The sequence below is a fragment of the Zosterops lateralis genome (assembly GCF_965231275.1).
Source record: "Zosterops lateralis genome assembly, chromosome: 13".
NCBI lineage: Eukaryota > Metazoa > Chordata > Aves > Passeriformes > Zosteropidae > Zosterops > Zosterops lateralis.
This window is the reverse complement of record NC_139773.1, coordinates 11,366,624-11,387,423: the sequence shown is the minus strand read 5'-3', so window position 1 is coordinate 11,387,423 and position 20,800 is coordinate 11,366,624. Positions and strand designations below refer to the sequence as shown.

The 20,800-nt window shown below is 39.7% G+C and overlaps 1 protein-coding gene across 1 annotated transcript in view; it reads right to left on the bottom strand.

Annotated features, from left to right (window-relative positions):
• The window catches only part of ADAMTSL3 (ADAMTS like 3), a 168,641-nt gene that overhangs the window by 18,471 nt on the left and 129,370 nt on the right, over positions 1-20,800 (bottom strand). The window contains exons 17-23 of the mRNA XM_083870816.1: positions 15,572-15,701; positions 14,346-14,538; positions 13,634-13,813; positions 12,685-12,838; positions 7,392-8,472; positions 5,175-5,302; positions 4,666-4,794 (exon numbers count right to left, since the gene is read on the bottom strand). Coding sequence (XP_083726942.1) covers positions 4,666-4,794; positions 5,175-5,302; positions 7,392-8,472; positions 12,685-12,838; positions 13,634-13,813; positions 14,346-14,538; positions 15,572-15,701 — 1,995 coding nt within the window. The remainder of the gene's footprint in view (positions 1-4,665; positions 4,795-5,174; positions 5,303-7,391; positions 8,473-12,684; positions 12,839-13,633; positions 13,814-14,345; positions 14,539-15,571; positions 15,702-20,800) is intronic.

Below are 20,800 nucleotides of genomic sequence, written 5' to 3'. Positions count from 1 at the left end.
GGTGCTGCATGACCAGGGACCACACTTTATCATCAGACATTTATCACCATAAAGTAGATACAAACACATGGACTTCAAAAATATAATTTTATCATAAATCAAAACACTATACAAGAATTGCTGTCCTTAGACCTGAAGTCCACTAAACTCTGCACTTTCTGCAGAACAATGGGCACCTGGGGATGCGTAGGCAGAGTACAAAAATCATGGCACTTATTGAATAACCCCTCCTCAACATACCTTCCCTACCTTCCAGGACCAGAAGTAGCCTTTAGATCATGCTCTGCTGCTCTTCTGTCTACCTCTTCTAGCTCCACTACATTGTTTTTGAGATGAGATCAGCAAGTCGCCTACAGGATTCACCACAGCTTTAAAAAATGGGCAATTTTTATTTTCTATTATTTCATCCATTCCTCTGCCATTAGTTTTGATTTGGACAGCACCCAGCAAGTGTGCTGGCATTCCATGTAACTGAGAACCATGACTGCACAGACCTTTGTCTGTCTGTCTGTCTGTCCTTCAGGGACAGCCCCATGCATCTGTCTGCCTTTAAAGTTATTTCTTCTATATGTACATTCATTCTGCAAACATCAGCTTTGAATGTCTTTTAAGCTTTTAAATGCTATTTGTGTGATCAACCTGCTGCAACTCTTTGCAGGGAGTTGTAGATACATTAGCCTTTATAAATCTTCATTCTTCACAGTTTTAGTCAACAAACTGATCACATTCCTTCCGAGAACTTTTATAAAAATGTTGAGCATCGCAAATCCCAGAACGGCCTTTGGGGCACTCTACTCTCTCTTCACTGTGAATTTAACCATTTTTTTCCTCTCAGTCATTTAAGCAGGTGCTAACCACTGGGGCAAGCTCATCCTTTACATAATTAGAATTTGTTAAACTTTGCCTAGGCAACTTCACAACAGCTTCTTGCAAATTGCAGTAGGAAGTATTTAAAATTTTACCTTCCTCTAACACAATCCATTTTAACCCTTCCTGAACCAGAAATTTAAAGGAAATTTCTTTTCAAATTAGCAAAGCTGTGAGAGAAAAAAAAATCAGTTTTGTAAACAATCCAAATTTATGGATTTCCCCCCACCTCTTCAAGGCTCTATCTGCCTCAGAAAATAGTGGAAGGCCTCAGGAATGTGTTTCTATAGAGACCTAGTAGGTATAATGTCCCAAAAAAACCCCAGGGTGTGTTTGGGTGACGGTTGCTCTGGGCTGCACAGTCTGTCTTGCCTGGACCCTCAGCCATACTCCCCATTAGTCATGGCAAAGAATCAGGTATAGTCCCCAGGCACACCCTTCAGTTTAGTTATACCCAAAGGGATTCAGTTTGCAGGTTCCCAGACTGTTACAAGACACAAAGCAAAGCACAATTAAGCTTTTGAACATCTTTCAGTCCTTCCTGCTTAAGCCTGATCCAAACAAAAACTAATGAAGATGTGCAAACTGTAAATAACATAAGAGCAGAAGATTTTTCTTCTATTATACTAATTATAAACACTATCATTACTTCCTCATAAAATAAATCTGTAAACTCTCCTTTAGATTTTGAAATCTATTATTAGATTTTTATTAGAACATTAAAAAAAAACTTTAAAAAATGAAGAGCCAAAATCCTATGCATTAAACTTCTATATTTCTTCACTTGTGTCTTCTAAAGGGGTTAAGCATAGAAGACAAAGAACAGCATCACAGTTACATTTGGAATAGTGTGGGTAAATGAAGCAACAGATGGAAAATCAAAATCTTGATTTTTCTGGACCTGTTTCAAGTTCCAACACTGACAAGCAAGTACTTGGTCCACCTTTGTGAAAATTCTGTGCAAAAAGATACAACAGGCTTTCTCACAATTTTTTATCAGTCTGTTATTATTAGAGGGCCAGAATGTACTCATAGGAATGCAGAATTTGGATGAAGGTGCAGATTCTACTTTTCAAGGCCCGTGTGCCAAGATATTTCAGAGCTGCAAAGAGAAGTGTAAACAACCTCAGCTCAGTGTAAGTCACTTCCCTGCTCCCACCAGCAAGGGGCAGACAACGCACATTTTATTCGTATTTCCACTTTTCCCTCTATTCTACTTCAACTTCGAACTTTCAAAGTTTTTACAATAAATGGAGTCTGACAGTTTTAGTTTATTTTAGCAATAATCACAAGACTTTTTTTTTTTTCTGCAAATACAATAAATGTTATCCAAGAGCAATTTGGAGCAATCAGTATTGATATTTATACCATGTGTGTTGATTGAAAAGCTCTTGGCTGTAAGAATGGAATATGAATCTATCCAGAATGCATGAATATCTTCTAACGTGTGCTCGTGTGGGAGCTATAAAAGTGAGTTTATTATAATTAGTGGAAAAATAGTCTTGTTATAAACCAAAAAAGAGAAAAGAGACATCAGTTTGTACAGTTCAGCTAACTTCTCTTATTCTGTTCTTTGATGCCCTTCTGTATACTAAGATACAGATACTGGTCTTCAGCAATTCAAAAGGCTTTTTTCAGTCTCAATATGATTTTTGGAGTATGAGAGAGAAAGGTTTTCAAAAGGATAAAAGAACCAAATCAGCAACAATGAAAAAGAAGAAAAACTTGTATCCAAAAGGCCAACACTGCACAAAATATTAAACTTTACATCTTCAATAGGTCAATTTCCTTGCAGAAGAAACTATGGATTGAACAACTCTAAAAACGTCTTTTAGGTTATTCATTCTACAGAAAAACCCCCACAGAGGTCACTGCAGCCAAGGAGTTTAAAAGTAAGTTAAGAATTCTACTACTGACATGGCACTAATACTCTTCATCCACATGGACACTTTATTCATTAGATGGTTCTTCTTGTGGAGAATTGTTCTGGGGGCTAGCAGGAGTCCCAAAGACCAGATGTGACACCAGTGGCAAATCTGCATGAGTAATGTCTGTGCAGCAGGATCCTGAATAAGCTCCTGGCAGAGCATGGAGAATGCAAAGACTTCTCCAGTGATGCTTCACTCAGTGAAACTCACAGGGCAAACACATCCTCTGCAGAGCAGTCAGGAGGAAGGGCACCAAGGAAAAGGTGCTGTAGATCCAGCCAAGGTCTCCCTGACTCTACAAGAAGGGCTCTCTTGTCATTACTTTTGCAGGTCTGATCATTCAGATCATGTTTTATCAGCATTCACAACGAAGTTCCCATCCTCCTACACTGCAAATGGACACATTTTTGGGGCCCACCTATCAGACAAACGTATCAGCATTAGGTGCTATTAAATTCAATCTTCTGAAGTCAGAGGTTTATTACTTTCCATTAAGGAAAGGAGAACAGGAAAACTCTGCTTACATCATTGCAAAAGTTTTTCTGCTTCTAGACTTAGTGACATTTTAAGACATGCAAGCTCTATTTTATTCACAAACAGTAATACTTACTTCCTTGGCAATGACAGGAAATAAAGCAATTAGATAAATCATTTTCTAAGTCAACACTGGTGTCTCAGCATAACTAAAGTTTGGCTCACCAATATATACAATTCTAAAGCATTTGGAAATCTACAGTCCCATGTGAAAATATTAATTTATATTTAAATTGCTAACTGCTTACCCATCCTAACAATATTAATATTAACAGTGTGACATGAACTCTCTGCTGAATTTGAGATGTAGGTCAGTTATACATGGAGTTGCCAAACCATAGTTGGAAAATATTACTTCATCAAAGAATTAGCCTTGGTACAACGGTGAATAGCAGAGCCACATGTCCTAATATATGTCAGCCTGGCGCCACTATTGTATGCAGAGCTATTTGCATATATATATTTCTATCACTACCCTGGTTCAATATCAACACCCTCTGATATGCATTTCCCAGCACATAAATGTGAGCAGCAAACTGGCTGCTCTGAGGTCGTTCTTTGCACTCACTCACAACCTTCGTGGTTATTTGCACTTTCACACATCATCCTCACAAAAGGCTGAGCTCAGCTTATTAAATGTTTGACAGAATATTGCTGCTGTGACTGAAATCTTAGACTTTAAACTTCACAGATAGCAATGGTAAGATTAAAAAGAAAAGAGCTACCTTTCCAGCAAAGGGTTAGAAAATAAAATGAAGCTGTGAACTTCTTAATGCATGTTAACTCTCATTAACATTATTCCTCCTCCACAGATGTTGAGCTACAGAAAATATCTGTATTCTCTCATAGCTCGGCACTTTTCTTTGTTTCCTCACTGCAGCTGCAGACTGATGGATCTAAAATGTGAGTTTATTTCACCATCAGGTTTAAAGTTCTATTAGGCTGCGGCTGGAGATTTCATTTTCAGTTTTAACAATAGTCTAGACAGATGTGCATCTCCAACAGGGATAAGGAAAGTTCTTTGATGAGCAAGTCATCTGGCTATTCTTGCTATTGCAGCAAGATACCCCATACTCTGGTGGGCTTTAAGCTCTGTAGTGGAGCCCTAGACCACTCCTTGGAAAGAAAGCCCATTGAAAGGAAACCCTGAACAGACAGATGTGTATCTAAATTGAAGTGACAGGCAGAAAATAAATAGGGCTGGTGCGGGTGACATGCCTAATTGAAAAAGACGAATGATCAATGATTGTCTGCCTTCACTGGTAATTTATTTCAAGATATAAGGTAAATTTCTGATTCCAACATTATAAGCAACATCAGTGCAGTTCTTACTTACCTTTCACTGGACATTCAATCAAAACATTTCCTCCGATTCTTGCCACGATTGTACCTCCAACAACTGCTGAGACACTGCTAGCTTCCAGATTTGTCATATTTAACACAGAGGACAAGATGACAGGCACCTCTTTGAAATTAAAGGGATAATAAGTTTTAAAATATTTATTTAACTTCTAAACATAGAGCTTGTATTTATTTAATTCTTGTATTTAATTCATCATCTTTGGAACAGAATTCAGTCTGCAAAGCAGCAGCCAGAAAAGACAGGTGGGACAGATACAGGCAGACTGACTTCACACCTTTTGTGGTTTTAGAGCAACAAGACCATATTACTGCTGCCTATTATGTAAGGCAGAGTTTCATGGGTTGCCAAGAAAAGAAACTATTTCACATTGCAGTGGGCATGGGTGTTTATACACATATATTTATATACACATATATGTGTATGTGTATATATATGTGTGTGTGTGTATATAAAAGCCTGATCTTGTGCAATGCCAGTTTTACCTGCACGCAGCAGCAGTGATGTTTCCATATCAAAACCAGAGTCATTGACAACCAGGCATCTATAGGTACCAAGTTCCTTCTGGGTAGGATTCCGAATCTGCAATCTTCCAGCAGTGTCCAGGATCACCCTGCACAACAACCAAGGAAATACAAGAGTTACTACGCTGGGCCAAACCCAGCTGAACCCCCCTGCAACAGTTACAGATACAGCACCAAAGCTCCTTTTTAGGAGTTTGCAGTGGCAGAGCAGCAGAGGCAGCCACAGCTCTGCCTCCTCTCTGGTGACAGAAGGGCTGTGCTCAGGGATACACACAGGGAAGATTTAGATCTCCTTCTCCTACAGAGAAGCTGTGTCCTAGTTGCAGTTCTTTGAAGGACTGTGCATTTGCTACAAAAACCAGGATCTCCTGGGAAAAAAAGTGTGAATAAATCAGAATACCACAATTAGAAGTATTGGGCTTGGCAAGAAATTGATCTCTCCAGAGGAAGCTTGGTTTTCAGCAGGAGTGGGGAATTCACAAATTATGGCCTAATCTGACTTTCAAATTACTATGGGGTTGGGGTTGCTGAGGCTCTTCTTGTTTTGTTTTTTGTTGGGTTTTTTTTTGTTTGTTTGTTTTTTTAAATATCATCATTGAAGCTAAAATCTTCCACCAAAACCTCCCAGGTATCTTGAATACCCTGCCTGCCCTTTGAGGGTCAAGGTATTAGAGACAGCATCACAGGCTGGGGAAGAGACTGAAAATAAAAACTTTCTCCTCTGTTACCTTTCCCTGCACTAAGTTACATGGCTTGCCATACACTCAGCAAATCCCAAAAACCTGCAGCTGGTGTTTTCCCACAATGAGTACATTTACATAATAAATTAACAAAAAATAATATTAAAAATATTTGTGTCTCAACAAAACAAGCCACCTCATGCATGGCTCAAGTATATCCTTCTTTACAAACCCAAGAAATAAAGACCTCCTCACACTCTTTCAGATGCAATGCTGTTAACATCACTTTTGGGTCCACGCATATATATGTGGACTTGTGTACAAGAAACCTTACTGGGAAAAAAATTAGGAAATAAATCTACTTTGCTAATATATGCCTTAAGTGCAAGAATATCAGTCTAGGCTAAAATTAGGAAGCAAACATACTGGTGAATAAACACAACACCATCATGTCCACAAAAATCAAAGTATCACTTGCTACAAATTAATGGAAAATTATGCGCATTTCACAAAATAAACACAACTGGTGGGAGCTACATGGTTCCAAAAACATTTGCACTTTTTAAAATGGCTTAGTTTGGGTGTCTTTGCTTTAATTGATAGCCCTGCAGAAGTATATTTTTCTTGGCAGTGCATTTAATCAGTTAAATATGTTGAGAAATATCCAAAAGCGCCTTTATCATTTCAGAACCGGTTTTTTCATTACTCAAGAGCTAGCTATAATTCCAAGAGGCTCACACACAAAGTTAATGTTAATATTGCCAGGTGAGCTTCTAATTTATCAGCACTGAAGTAGAAGTATTTGCTCAGTCTTGAGCAAATATGTGATTATAACAGCTTGCTGTACTCGTTTGTCGGCTCTCAAATATGATGGTAATACAGGTTCTTTATTATTTTGAATTTCACTGTCCTCAACAGTAATATTTTAAAGTACTGAAAAACATCCATAAAAGCTCATATTTTTCTTTTTCAATTGAAGTTACGCAGCTCCAGTAATACCTAAATAGTATGTTGAAGGACAGTGAGGGTACCAGTGATATTTTCCCTTCTTAAAATGAGTAAGAGCTAAGACTTCTTTTCATCTATACCATGGCAGATGTTTTTAATGTATTCCCACTGTATTTAGTATCTGAATGAATCCAATAGCCTCTCTAATTTGAGGGTAAATCTGCTCTTTTTCTGATGAGCTGAAATGATTAAAGCAGATCAAAAAATTCAGCTAGTACATCCAAAACGCTTCACCTTATAAAAATAGTCAATCCTCCTATGTAGTATCCTGGAAATGGCCAAATACTTGGATGTCAGTAAAGCCAAACAATGTGAGAGACACTTGAAAGAATAAAAATAAATTGCTTAACTGGAAAGATGGAAGGCCCAGTGGCCATGCTTATCTCATTTTTACAACAGTGTGTTCTAATATTGCACAGCAGGGTGGATTTTTTCCGTCGATAGGGACATAATAAGTCATTCAAAAGTAAAAGAGAAGCTATTTACTTACTTTGCAGAGGCTTTTAATGTCTCGCCATCTTTTGTCCAAGTATATTTCACTTCACTAATACCAGCTGTTTCACACAGTAGATTGACAGCATGAGTATTCTTGGTCAGAAAAACTGTATTTCCAATCCGTACAGTCACTGTTTTGTTGAAGGAAACTTGAGGAATTTCCTTTTGCCTCATAATAACTGGAACCTTCTGGTCAAACATTAACTTATCAACCGTTTTTGTGCTGAGACGTTCAGATTCGTTTGGCGATTTGCCTGCGAGTTTTGAGGCAACTTTCTCATCCTGGGCCCCCTTCCATTTTTCAGTAGTTGGTTGTGGAGGCCTGGATAGCTCAGCAATCAGCTGGTAGATGAGCTGGGACGCCAGGTCATCGCTGACTTCTCCGGTTTCAATGAGCTGACTCATGTTCCCAATGAGCTGCTCAAACTGCGCGGTGTCCATGCTGTAGGCGCCCTGCAGAACCGCAGCCTCCAGGCGCTTGTTCCTGAACTCACGGGAGCTGAACCCTTCTGCTGAATTGCTCCCAAAGCTGTCAGGGCTCCTCAGGAACGGCTCATCGTTTACTTGCCTGTCGCCCAGGTAGAGCTCATTCTTCTTGCTCCACATCTGCCACATTTTGCTGACCTTGTGCCACTTGGCTCCGAGGCTGCTGGCCTCGTTGTGGTCGGGGCTGGTGCCCCGGCGGGGCTGCGGTCGGAGGGGCGGGGGCTCGATGAGCCGGTTGTCGGTCCCGATGAGTTTGAGCACAAAGGTTTCCTGCACAGGGCCTGCGATGCACCTGTACACACCGATGTCCCCAGCCTCCAGACAGTGGATTTTCAGCGAGCCTGACTTGGTGATGCCAAGCCTTTTGGAGTTTTGTAAGTGCTGCCCATCTTTCTCCCAACGGATAAGGGACTTCTGGAACCTCCGCACGGGGCACTTAATGACCACAGATGTTTTTGGGAGTAAGTAGGCTCGGCTTCCTATGGTAAAGTTAATGCGTTTCTCTGGCCTGGTCTGAATATAAACTCGGTGAACGCTGACGATCTGAGGTCCATGGGCAGAGAACTTTGCTGGAAGCTTGGGCTTGATCTCTGCAAGAAAACAAAGTGTTGAAAAGCATCTAGTCATTGGCAGTCATGCTTACAAAATCTGCTTTTCACAGAACGCTTGAAAGAGCTTTCCCTGACTTTGTTCGAGTCAGACTGCAACACACAGAGCTTTTATCTGAGTCACAAAAATGCAAAAATATGAACAACATGAAACCATAACATTCCCTTGCCTCGGCCAAGAATTCTCTTGCTTGTTCCCCAAATCTCCTAACAATAAAAGACTACAGGCAACAAACCTATGTGAAGGATGTAGATAGTGCACACATATATGAAAGGATCTATACATGCATTATATATTACTCCATATATATGTTCCTATTACAGTTATATTTCCTACTGCTGCCTCAGAAAGGCTAGGCATGATGGAAATGAAAAAACTGAATTAAAAAAAATGTGAACACATTATCACTTTCCCCACATTTGAGCACTGTTGAGTGCAGTATGACCTAAATAAAACAAAATCTATCCAAAATGTAAGGCACCCCTTGACTCTTATTTAAAATGTTGGCTGGCTTTGCTGGTTGCCTGAGTCAAGCCAAACTGATACAGTGCAGGAGGTGAAAGAAACAGTCAGTGAAGACACAGTACATGCAACAGGCAAAGCCACCCTGTAATCATAGGCTGAGGCTAATTCATTAGGGTTGAAAGATGAGTTGCTGGCAGTGTCGTGCCAAGAAAGTTGGGAGAGAAGGGAAGAAAGAGAGAAATAAGGCATCATTTTAAGAGGCTGAATATAGTGATCAGATGAATCGACAAAAGCAGGCAATAACAGCATAAAACTTGGTGCAGGCTGGGCATAGAGACATTGGGTAGTATGAGGCTCCTCCTGCATTGAACTGCAGGCTCCTGGATGCTGGAAGGTTTCTGGGGAGCTGGCAGGATGAGCAGCACCAGGGGCAGGCTGTTCCAGCAGAGCTGGGCAGGCACAGGGGCACTGCAGTGTTTTGGATGCGCTGTGCTGGCTCAGCAGCGTGTCCTGCTCAGACTAGCAGTGCTCACCTGGCCGAGAGCACTGCGCAGGGAGGAAGGAACAAAGCCTGCAGGAGCAAGGACATGCACCTCGAGCCCGTCCCTGCCAGGTCGCACCGGCCACACGGGAAGGGTCGGGAATCAATGATGTTGGTGCCAGAAAACAGCCCAGTTGTGCTCGGTGACCCAGGGGTTTGGTATGTGACAGAGAGGAAACTCAGCCCGCAGAATGAGCTGATGAGCCAGGAAATGGACACACAGATCAAAACACTTCTCTGCTCGTCTGAAGCTGAAATCAGTACTGCTTTTCCACTTGGGAGGTACTTAAATAAAAAGACAACTATACCGATGGCACAAAAATGATACCCAATAAGCTGCATATACATGTGCTCCAAATATGCTGTGAAGAAATGGGTGAAAAGCTAAATGCTTCAAGCATTCAATAAGTGTGTTCACTATAGGAACTACACCCTGGAGTGTGTTCTTATGCTTATAAAACAAAATGGTTATTTTCAATGTTTTGGGTAATGAGTTCAGACCTGTGGGGATATCATGGTTTCATAATTACACAGCTTTTAAATTGGGATTCGTTATCCAGATACAAGGTTCTCTCAACCATTTCACATGGTACAACAATTAAATTGTTTTATGCACTCAGTTTACTAAAATTATTAAAGTAGTGTCCTGTTTTTAATAAGTTATTGGGCCCCAAATATTTATTTTCAGGGAAGCGTTCCAGTATTATATCTTCCATTTCCAAAATCCAGCTTACAGACACAGTAAGTGTAACTTTAAACACACAAATTAAAATACTTCAGCCTGTGGTCTGTTTACACTAGTTATTCCAACTTAGAATTAAACCCAGTGCATACATATAAATATGTTCACAAGTCTCATCTATTTCATTTCTTTAAAAAAGACGGACCACTAACTCTCATTAGCAGCTCAACACTAAAGGGTGTGTGTGTTTTTACTGGTGACTGGTGAACAAGGCTGAGAGTGAAACAAAGTTCAGAGTTGTGGATGGCAGGCCATGTAAATATATAAGGTCATATGGATGTATGAGGCCATGCAAGTCTGCATTCTCTAGATCCTTACTGTCATTCAATCTTGCAGCTGCTGAGGTAATGGACTGCTTGGGTGAGTAAAGGAAAATCTTAAGGAATATGTGCTGGAGCCATTGGACCTCATTATCACCAGATACAAATCCATCTGCATCTGTGACCTGTAATGGTCCTGAACAGCTTCAGCTGGGTTTTAGGTCCTGATGACCTCAGGGCTAGAGTGGTGTTATTTCCTATTTCTCAGAGCCCGGAGTCAGGAATGTTTCTACTTAATAAGCGCTACTAAGTCAGAAAACAGCTACGATTACCAGTCTCAGGGTAAAAGATTAAGTCTAAAATGACTCAGCATTGTCATGAGACAGTAAAAAAGGAACTCATCTGAGCCACAGAAGCATGACCTCAAGGAGGGAGATTTAGAAACTGCTCTCCAAGGCAAGAACCTCCAATAGCACTCACACTGCACTGCTCCTCACCCATCCACATCACCCCTTGTCCTACAGCCACACTCTGTTCTCACCTTCTACTCAGTCCCCCTTCAAGGCAGCCTCAACCCACACCTGCAGCAGGAGGAGATGCCTCCTGCATGTTCCTGGGAATCCAGAGCCTGCTGCTGCCCCAGCCCTGGCTCCTTCTGCAAGACCCAGACAGGAATTACAGCTATGGACCAGCCTCACACCCTCCCCTGCCCTCCTGCTGCATGGTGACAGAAATCACCTGGCAGATCTGAGCTGCAAAGGCTTCCTTGCTCCAAAGTGTCACGGAAATGGAAGGAGAGAACAGTGATTGCCATTATGACTTTGATCTGCACCCATTCTGGCTGATGGTGTTCCCTCTGCAGCCCCTTGTGCTGCTCTCTAGGCACTGTGCTGGAAGCTGACATGGTAACATTAATATCAGTCTGAGCTAAGCAATTTGCAAACCAGCTCCACTGCCATTCAACTATCCACAATTAATTAAATTCAGATAGATATGCAGCTCAAAATATTTTATTAAACCTTATGCCAAGGACATTCCTGAAAGTCCACAGGGCTTTATTTAAGTGGAGTTTTGAACCTCAGGATTTTGGCATGTTAATCTGAAATGCAGGCCAGGAAAAGAAGTTTCATATTATGTATGAATCAGTAATTATTGTATTTCTTATTTTGTTTTGTGAATAATTCCTAAAGCAAAGCTTCAAAATGTATAAAGTAGCTATTTCTTCACAACACTGTGAGTTGGGTCAAAACATGACTATGTCTGACCTGTGATCAGAACCAGCCCATTGATAAAGGCTTTTTGTTTTTCCCCAGCTCAAAACTAAAAGCTCTTTTTTAGCCCTGTTTTCTCAGCACCCTGCTCCCCAAACCTGCAAACCAATATTCTCCTTTATAAGGAAAGGTTCAGACAAAAGGAACCTGCATTTAGATCTGCCTATTCTAAATTAGCCTATGTAATTAACATACTCTGTACCAGAGAGGTTTTTCCATTGCTGTTAAACTCACAATTACTTCAACTACCATCAGTATCACAACCCAATTGGGCCCAAATTGTACAATTTCCATGGAGAATCCTTCTGAAAAGATTCTTATATAGACAATAATAAAACATCAGATTTTTGTAAGAATGTCTGTACTGTCATCACTCCCTGTACAGCTAATAAGGCCAGGATTCTAATTTTTACAAGGAAAGATAGAAATTATACCTAAAATTATCACTGGCACAGACTTTCAGGTCTTGAATTCCATCATGTTAAGCAAAATGTCCAATGTAATACAAATATACAGTGAAAAGAAAAGGGAGCAGAACTGGGTTCTTATCTTTTCTAATGTCCTTTGTAATTTATGTTAAATTTATGAATGTTTCTTTTTTTTTTCCCAGTTGGCATAGTGTAAATGATAAAGGAAAAATCAGATCAAATTGTGCATAAGAGTGAGGGTGAAAGTTATGTACCATAATATATATTTAAAAACTACTTTTTGAGATCATAACCTTTGTTTCTGAGTGGCAGAAATAAAAATAAACCCAATTCTTTTATTACTGGTATAGTAATTATGACACTCAGTTTGTGCCAAGTTGTGCTGTGATAGGGTAGGTAGATGAGTGAATTAATGTTCATACAGATTTCTCTTTACAAACAGATCATTCCAAATCAGCAAGGAACCAGATAAAGCCACATACTTACTGTTGCAGGCATTCATCTGACAGGACCTTACAAGCAGTGAAGGAGACAGACCACTACACATCGATCCATTTAATGTGACATATTGGCCCTTTGCTGTTAGGTTTTGGCAGGCAAGTTTCCTTCTCTGGATTCCAACACCACAGCTTACTGAGCACTGTGAAAGGAAGGATGCAGTCAAGCTAAACTTGGTGCTCCACACCACAAATGCTAATTTTAAACTAGTTTGTTTTGTGGTAGGTTTTTAAAATTTTTTTATTATTATTATTATTTTTTGGTTCTGAGAGAGAACACACACTCTTCTTCATAGGAATCCTTGTGTTGTTAGACACAAGGATTCCTTGTGTTGTTATGTAGTTGTTAGACTCTAATATTACTTATTGAAATGTCTCCACCTTTCCAGGCAATAAGAAAATAAGACAGACAGTTTTTCCAGCAAGCAAATCATGAATTAGAATAAAATTATAGTATTTATGCCCAGCCATGGGCAAAACAGAGCAATGAGATCTGGTACCCAACAGAAACAATTCAGCAGGTTCTAAACAGTCTCTGGCAAGTCTCTCAATCCTCTCTCTTAAGCTGCATTGCATGAAACTGTAATTGCAGCTTCTAAATTCAATTTTCTAAATCATTTTGGATGGGGAGCAGTAGCAAGCTTGCATTAAACAGGAAAGGAGGAGGACGTATTCCAGAATAATGCAAAGATTTGTGTTTTGGAAGCTGTACCATGAAATTATTGATAGCTAAACATGTCTGGTGGAAAGCATGCCATGTCCTTCAGGGACTGAAGCACTGCCCAGGAAGGGGGCTGTGATCAGTGTGGCTGCAGGCAGGGATGCACAGTTTAGTTCAGCTTGTGACAGCTCCAAACAGCTCATTTACCCAGACAGAAATCTTTAGAGCTTTTGTTGCAATGGAGGGTTTTGGTTCACCATTGCTGAGATTTACTCACCTTGGACCATTCTCCAAAGACCAGCTGAGGAGGACAATCAACTTTTGCACACGCTTTACTAGTTGGCAGTTTGGGTTCCTGGCAGGTGCCATCAGGGTGTTTCAGGAAACTTCCATCTGTCAGCAGCTGCTTGCAGGACACTCTGCGGGTCTGAATCCCTCCTCCACAGGTACGTGAACACTGAGGAGGGGGAGAATTAAATACAGCATTTACACCTGCATGGACACCTGTGCTCTCGACAATGACATCTACTTTCAATGAAAAATTAAGCAGCACGGAAAATTCATCTGTTAAAATATTTAATATATTAGAGATGAGGAGAACTGGAGTTCAAATGTCACACATACTGCCTGAATACACGGAAGTAGTAGAAATCTTAGAGAAGAACATGCATCTCATGAAATATCTAAGTCCCTCACCAGTTAATATATCAAAGAAAAAGAAGGGAAGTGTGTTTAGAGAGCATAGGGAGAGAGATGATGTATGGAATAACAGGTGTCCAGCCTTCTGAAATCCTAACAAGGACTTCCACCTCATCCTGTGACTGTCCACTGGCACAAGAGTCTAAATCACTGTGTTTGGGTGAGTTTGTCCTAATGATGGAAGCTGAAACACACACAGAAGGTCGGGAACTGCCTTCTGTGCTGGAGAGCTTCAAGTCTCTGGCCAGAGGAACACATTTAAACTCTTTCCTTCTGTAACCCAGCCGTACCTGTTGCCATTCCTCAGCGTGCCAAGCAGGGGGACAGTCGATCTGGTTGCAGGCTTGTAAAGAATGAGGCTTTGGGTCTTTGCACTGGTGGGCAGCAGGAGCAGATGCCCCGGGCTGCTGGCAGGACACGTCCCTGGTCTGGATCCCCACCCCGCAGGATGCTGAGCAGCGGCTCCAGGGGCCGCTCTGCCACCTGTCCCAAAAACAGCCAAAAACTCACCTTTAGTGACCAAACTCAGCCTGGGGAAGGAACAGTCTTATCCAAACACAGCCCAACGAAAAGCACAGCTGCAGGCATAGGTACTGATCAATGGCTAAAACACCCCTTTGGTTTGGCTGGAGGACAAAATTGGATTTATAAACTTGCAGGTAACAAGCAAATGAAGAATGTATTAACAATAAAGTAATAAACGGTCATTTTCAGACAAATTTTACTCCAGTATTTACCTTTAGAGTGGTCCTCTTAAAAACAGCCTGTTGGCAACCTGCTGATGTTTACATTGATAAATGTAAATATGTAAATAGACCTTTCTTATATTTACAAAACTTCCTTTAAATGTGTGTATGTTTTCTATAAAACATCCTGTTCCTGTTAACTTCTTCCCTAAATTTAGCAAGAGCAGGCATAGAAACCATTTGCAAGGGATCTGGGATATCAGAGATCAGAAATGGGTAAATAAGTCAGCACACATCAAAATTTCACATACTGCCCTTTCAAGTGATCAAATGACCTAGAGGTTTTCTTGGATTTAGACTGGGTTTGTTCTTTACCCAGCATCTCCAAATAAACATAAGAACTACGTGGGGTTACTAAAGAAGCATTAAATTCTGATGCCTTTAAATCATAATTTCATCTTTTTTTCATTCAGCAAAGATAAAAAGTAAATATTCTCAGCTTATTTTGTGAAATATACTTGAAATTTTCCTGCTACCACCAGGAGACTTAAGGCTCTTTTTCCAACTCTGGCAGATATTCAGCATGGAAGAGATTTATTTCAGAAAACGTCCCCTATTTCATCAGTGAGATATGAAGAGTGGAAAAGGAGTGAACAAGACCAAAAAAACACTCTAATCCCAAAACCTTGTTGAAAACAGAAGTAGTGAAATTCCATCCCCAAAGCATGACCACAGCCCTGCAATCCGAACCCTTTCTGAGAAAGCCAATGTTTATTTAAGCCCCATTAACCCTTCCTTTGCCACCACACGGTTCCATTATTCTGGGGTACCTTGGGGGACAGAGCTTCGTGTTGCAGGTCCGAGTCATCGGGGGTGGCCTCTTGGAATTGTCACACAGGGTTTCATTGACACCTTGTTTTGTGTCCACATGCAGACACATGGCAATGGCTTCCTGTGTGCCTGCATTTGAAAGGAAAACACCCATGGAAACAGTGAAGCTGGAATAGATTTCTGTAGGACTTGGTCTTGATTAATACTCAGAAAAAAAAGCAGTGAATTAGACAGCAGGATTAAAAGTAAAATCACAAGCAAAAAAGGAATGCAGAGACAGTTATTGTATTTAATACTCAGAAGGTATTTGTGAATTATATCTTAACTTCTGTGTTATTTAAAAGTCTTGATTTGTCATTCTACTGGTCAGAAAACCAAAAAAACACCAGGTTTTTCTGTCAAGCTACTACCAGAGGCTGCATCTACTGGTTCTGTAATGATCCTAAACCAACCTCCCTTGCCAAAATTGAGGTAAAAGTGATTCCTTCTCACTTACCTTGCCTTTAATAAAGAGCTAAAGATCTGCAAAAATTGTTATAAAAATGCAGAAGACTTGCAAATCTATAGTCAGGAGAAATGTTCTATGTTTAGTCAGCCATTCTCAGTGGCCAAGAGATGCAATGGTTTTGCTGAAGGCAGCAAATCTGACCCAGCCTAGAGCTTTCCTCACTCGTTACCATTCTTGGCACCTTCTGATCTGCAGCTCTTGCTACCTGGATCTTATTACTAAAGCATGGAAGATTAGTAATGCTCAAATTTCTATGAGCAAAATGAAACGTAATATAAGTTTCCTTTAGAGCAAGACAGCTTAGTGAATACACATTCAGTGAAGTACTTCTATTTTAAACTTCTGCAATTATCCAATTTTATATATCATATATTTTAGTATGAAAGCCTTGCTCAATTTCAAAGCTCACTCACATGCCCATAAAATACAAGATGGTTGTGATGTGCCTGGGGGATTCTGTGTATCTGGGATGTTCTCTACAAGCAACGTTAATGACCCGAATCCTATAGAACAAAAGAGCTGAAGTTATAAAATACCTTTATTGTTTCCAGGTAAAAATGGCTCTTGAAGAGTTATAGTTTTATAGAATTTAAATTCCTTTCCTTCTTATCTTTCACTTATCTTCAGTGATTTTGTAAGGACACTGCTGACCACCAGCAATTCCAGTGGGCTGGAACACCCGACACAGAAAGTTCCACCCCCAGGCCAATATTTCTCTCCTGTACACTGTCATTTTTTTCATAAACTAAAGATGTTCCTTCCATCTCCAAACAATTTGACTCAGTCCAGTGTATCAGCCAGCCAGGCCACAACCCCACTCGAGCCAGTCCAACTGCTTCAGACACCTCAGCAGGAGTAAAGGAGTAGCAATTTTCAGAGTAACACAGATTCTGATTTCTTTCAGGTTCTCTGGTACACCTCGAGATCCCCTCTGGGACTCATTTGCAGTTTAGAAAGACCTTGTTATATAAATGTTTTGACTACATCTACAAAGTGATGAATTTTTATAGAACAAAAGACCTGACCTTAAATATGATTGACAATCTATTCAGTTTTCTTGTATCAAAGTATTGATAATTCTGTTAATGTAGAGCATACACATCATGGAAAAATGTTTTACAGGTCAGGCTGAGAATAAATATTTAACAACAAATACCAAGACTGTAATACAGACATGAAAATGCTCAAAGATGACAAAACAATAAACATATTTTTGTTATAGAAGTAGGGGAATCAAAATCCTTCTTTCCAGTCAATCCTCAAGTGTTTAACAGGAGCAGCTTCCCCTTCCCCTCACACAGGAAATGCACATTTGACTGTCTACAGGAGAGAATGAAGCATTTAAAGTTAGGTTCTAACAGAAACAGAGCCCAAGTAATCAAGTCCATGCCAAGCACCCATATAATCTATATTTTAGGTCATAATCTACCCTATGCTACCAAGCTTTACCTTCACTGACCTCCTTGCATTGCTGTGAGAAAACTGTGCTCCAAGGTGATTCTTCTGCTCTGGAACGTGTTGCAACACAAAGAGTCATCTTTATATCCCACACAAAGGAGGGGAATGAAATGAAATTCCCCTCAGACCATCTAAATTGGCAATAATTTCATGAGAACTTTTTATCTTGGTGTTATATAAGCTAAATTGGCCAGCCAAATGAACAAAAGGCATGTCATACCAGGTGATGGGGTCTGACTACAAATTGCCACCTGGAGTTCATTAAGTTTTTCCTGCCTTGCAGCAGGACCTGCGGAGCTTTAATCACATTAAGAGAAGAAAATGTTGATATGTGGTATGTTTTTCATTTGACTGAAGTACAGAGCACAAACTGCATTAGCGATTCTTCCCCACAGGGGCCTCAGTGAAAGAAAACTTGCACCCTGTTTTGATGCTGTAAGTACAAAATGGATACTAAAGAGTTGTTAAAAACCTACCACGAAGTTCCTTCCTGTTCCTTCATTCTCAGTTCAAGAACTCTATTCAATAAATAACTACACTTAATTGATGTTAAATTTGCTTGAACTTAACTGCCAAAATGCCTTCCCAATTAATCAGATTTCTCACCCCAAACTATAATTTTCCATTAGCTGGGAACTTCAATTGCTGATAAATTTATTCTATGTCGATTGGAAAATGGAAAAATCTATTATTCAAACAAGCAAAGTTTTATATGTATGACTTTCTTGGCTTATAATATAAACATACTAGATAATTTAACTAAAACATTATGTATGCAGCAGGGAGCATTAAGTATTTTTACAGTAATCTGATGCACTATTGTAGTAATTACCCTACTATTCAGTGAAATAGAATATTTTCTATTTTAACCCAGCATTGAAACCACATACATTTATATTCTTTTACAATCTTTTCTGTGCGATGAAATATACACTGCTTGAAGCTGTGTTAAAAGATGAAAATGCTTGAATTAAGCCCAGAATTTCTGTTCCTGCATTTTTTAAGTACAAAGAAAATAGGGCTGGAAAGCTGCTGTGTAAGCGTTGGGAAGGTGGATCTACTCTCTACACCTGGAAGAGGAAGGACATTTATTTACATCAGTTAGTCTCTGTTTGGTGGCTTCTTAAAAATATGTACTGTAAGCTGAAAATAACTCAGAAGAAATGCCAAATTCTACATCTCCTTGAGCCTCTCCGTGCATCTATTTTATACTTGTGTAAGAGAGTGAACAACATCTGCAGCTAATGAAACAAATGATACAAGTGACCAGTTATCAAGGTGACTCCAATATAAGCTGAGAGCAAATTCTCTCAGCTTTATATGTGAGTCTCTGAACGGTCATTGTTTTTCTTAGAGCCCTTGAATTTGGCTAGCATCCATTAATATTCTAAGAATCTCAGGTTTCTCATAAATAAAATGGTAAACTTTCAGCCCTTATGGGCCAGACAAAAGCCTGAAAACACAACTTGACTGCACTCTGAATTTGCAAAAGCCACAGAGGCTACAGAGGAAATAACAGGAAGTGCATACGTTATTTATTGCTCCATCTCGTTATTTTTAGGCCAATGTAATGATTTTAGGTGGCTCAAATAATCATTTTGGAAGCATATGAAGTATAAATAATAATAATAATAACAACAACAAAACCAACATTTAACCATCAAAATCTGCTTCTTGCAACTAAAGGTATATTTAAACAAGAAAATGTTCAGTGATTTTTAAAATAAAAAACATGAGTAGTTAAATGATTGACAACACTAAAGAAATGCTATAGATTACAACAAAAACATTTGTCTTCAGGCATATTCTTTATTCTCATAATGATTATTAATTCCCTACTGATGATATTATGTAAATTAAACTTACATCTGGGATTCCCACATCATGGCCAAAGTTCTTCACATTTAAAACAAAAACAAAAACAAAGAAACTCAAAAAAACATTCAGGGTAAATGAAGGCAAATTCTGAGATCCCCAAGCACACAGCTGGCTTAATTTCAGTTTGAGATTTCTTCAGGCACTGAATAAAAAACCAGATCTTTAGATTTCAGACTGGTTACAGAGCTTCCTATGGGTATTAAAGGTGATGTCTGCCTATGACTAATAGACCTCAACAACTTTTATTTACACTCATGGAAAGACTGATGAAGGAAGCATTAATTATGCTAAGAGGCATAAAACAACTCAGCTGCTCTCAAAACCTCAACTTGTTTGGCTCTTCACATGGTGTGTGAGAAGCCACAGAGATTTGGTGCAGAGAGCACACAAGTGACCCAAGACTGGTGTGATTCTTGCTCTAGAACTGGAAAGATGATGTTTGATAACGCCTTGCAAATCACCCTCTGTGAGCCTAATACCCAAAACCCCCCAATGTTTCCATCTGCATTTCTTCATATGCTTTGCAGAGGGACCAGAGGAGACTGAATTACAAGTCTAGTCTGTGTGAGGATTAAAAAAAAGGTGCAAGTGACAAGCTCTGAAAGAGAGATTCGGACTTTGCTCAAATGGTGCCTATAAAAGCTTCCAGCCTACTTAGACCCTGCAGAATTTTCCCTCATTCAGAAAGAGTTAAGCACTAAGAAATGGGGGTAGGGAGTTCTAAGGATACAGAAATCCACAGGAATTTGTTTTAACAGCCACTGCTAGATGCATACATACTAGAGAAAAAAAAGTACCTAATATAATTTACATTACACTGGGTTATTCCAAACTCAGACAACATTTATTTCTTATAATGAAAGAGTTCATCTAATTGAAATGAGATTTGAACATAAAACTTAGCAGAAATGGATCAGCTCCTTTGAACTACACAATGGAAAAATAGTAGACAGTGAGATCATTAGTTAGTACATTGCAGTGAGTTGGAAACAGAAGAGATGTCTGGTTCCCTTAAAACTATTTATCGGCAGGTAATTTTTGGTCTGTTTGAAAGCCTTTGCCAAGGCAGCCAGAAGACCAGAGCTGATAGAAAGGAAAAATCACCTAAACTAGCACAGCAACATGGGGGCTTCTGAAGCTGCTCATTGATAAAACACCCTGACAACTTCCCACATTTCCCAGGAGCATCACATAAGGAAAATGTCTAGACACGGTACCAGTGATACCACAGAAGTCTTAAAAACACAAATAGATATTGTCTTTCAGACTTCTTCAAGTGAGTCATTTCTACTGCATAGAAAACAAATTGTTAGATTACTGTGAACACCTAAAGGACAACTCTGGGTCAGGGCATCTCACAAATTCATGAAAGGGTCAGAAGTCA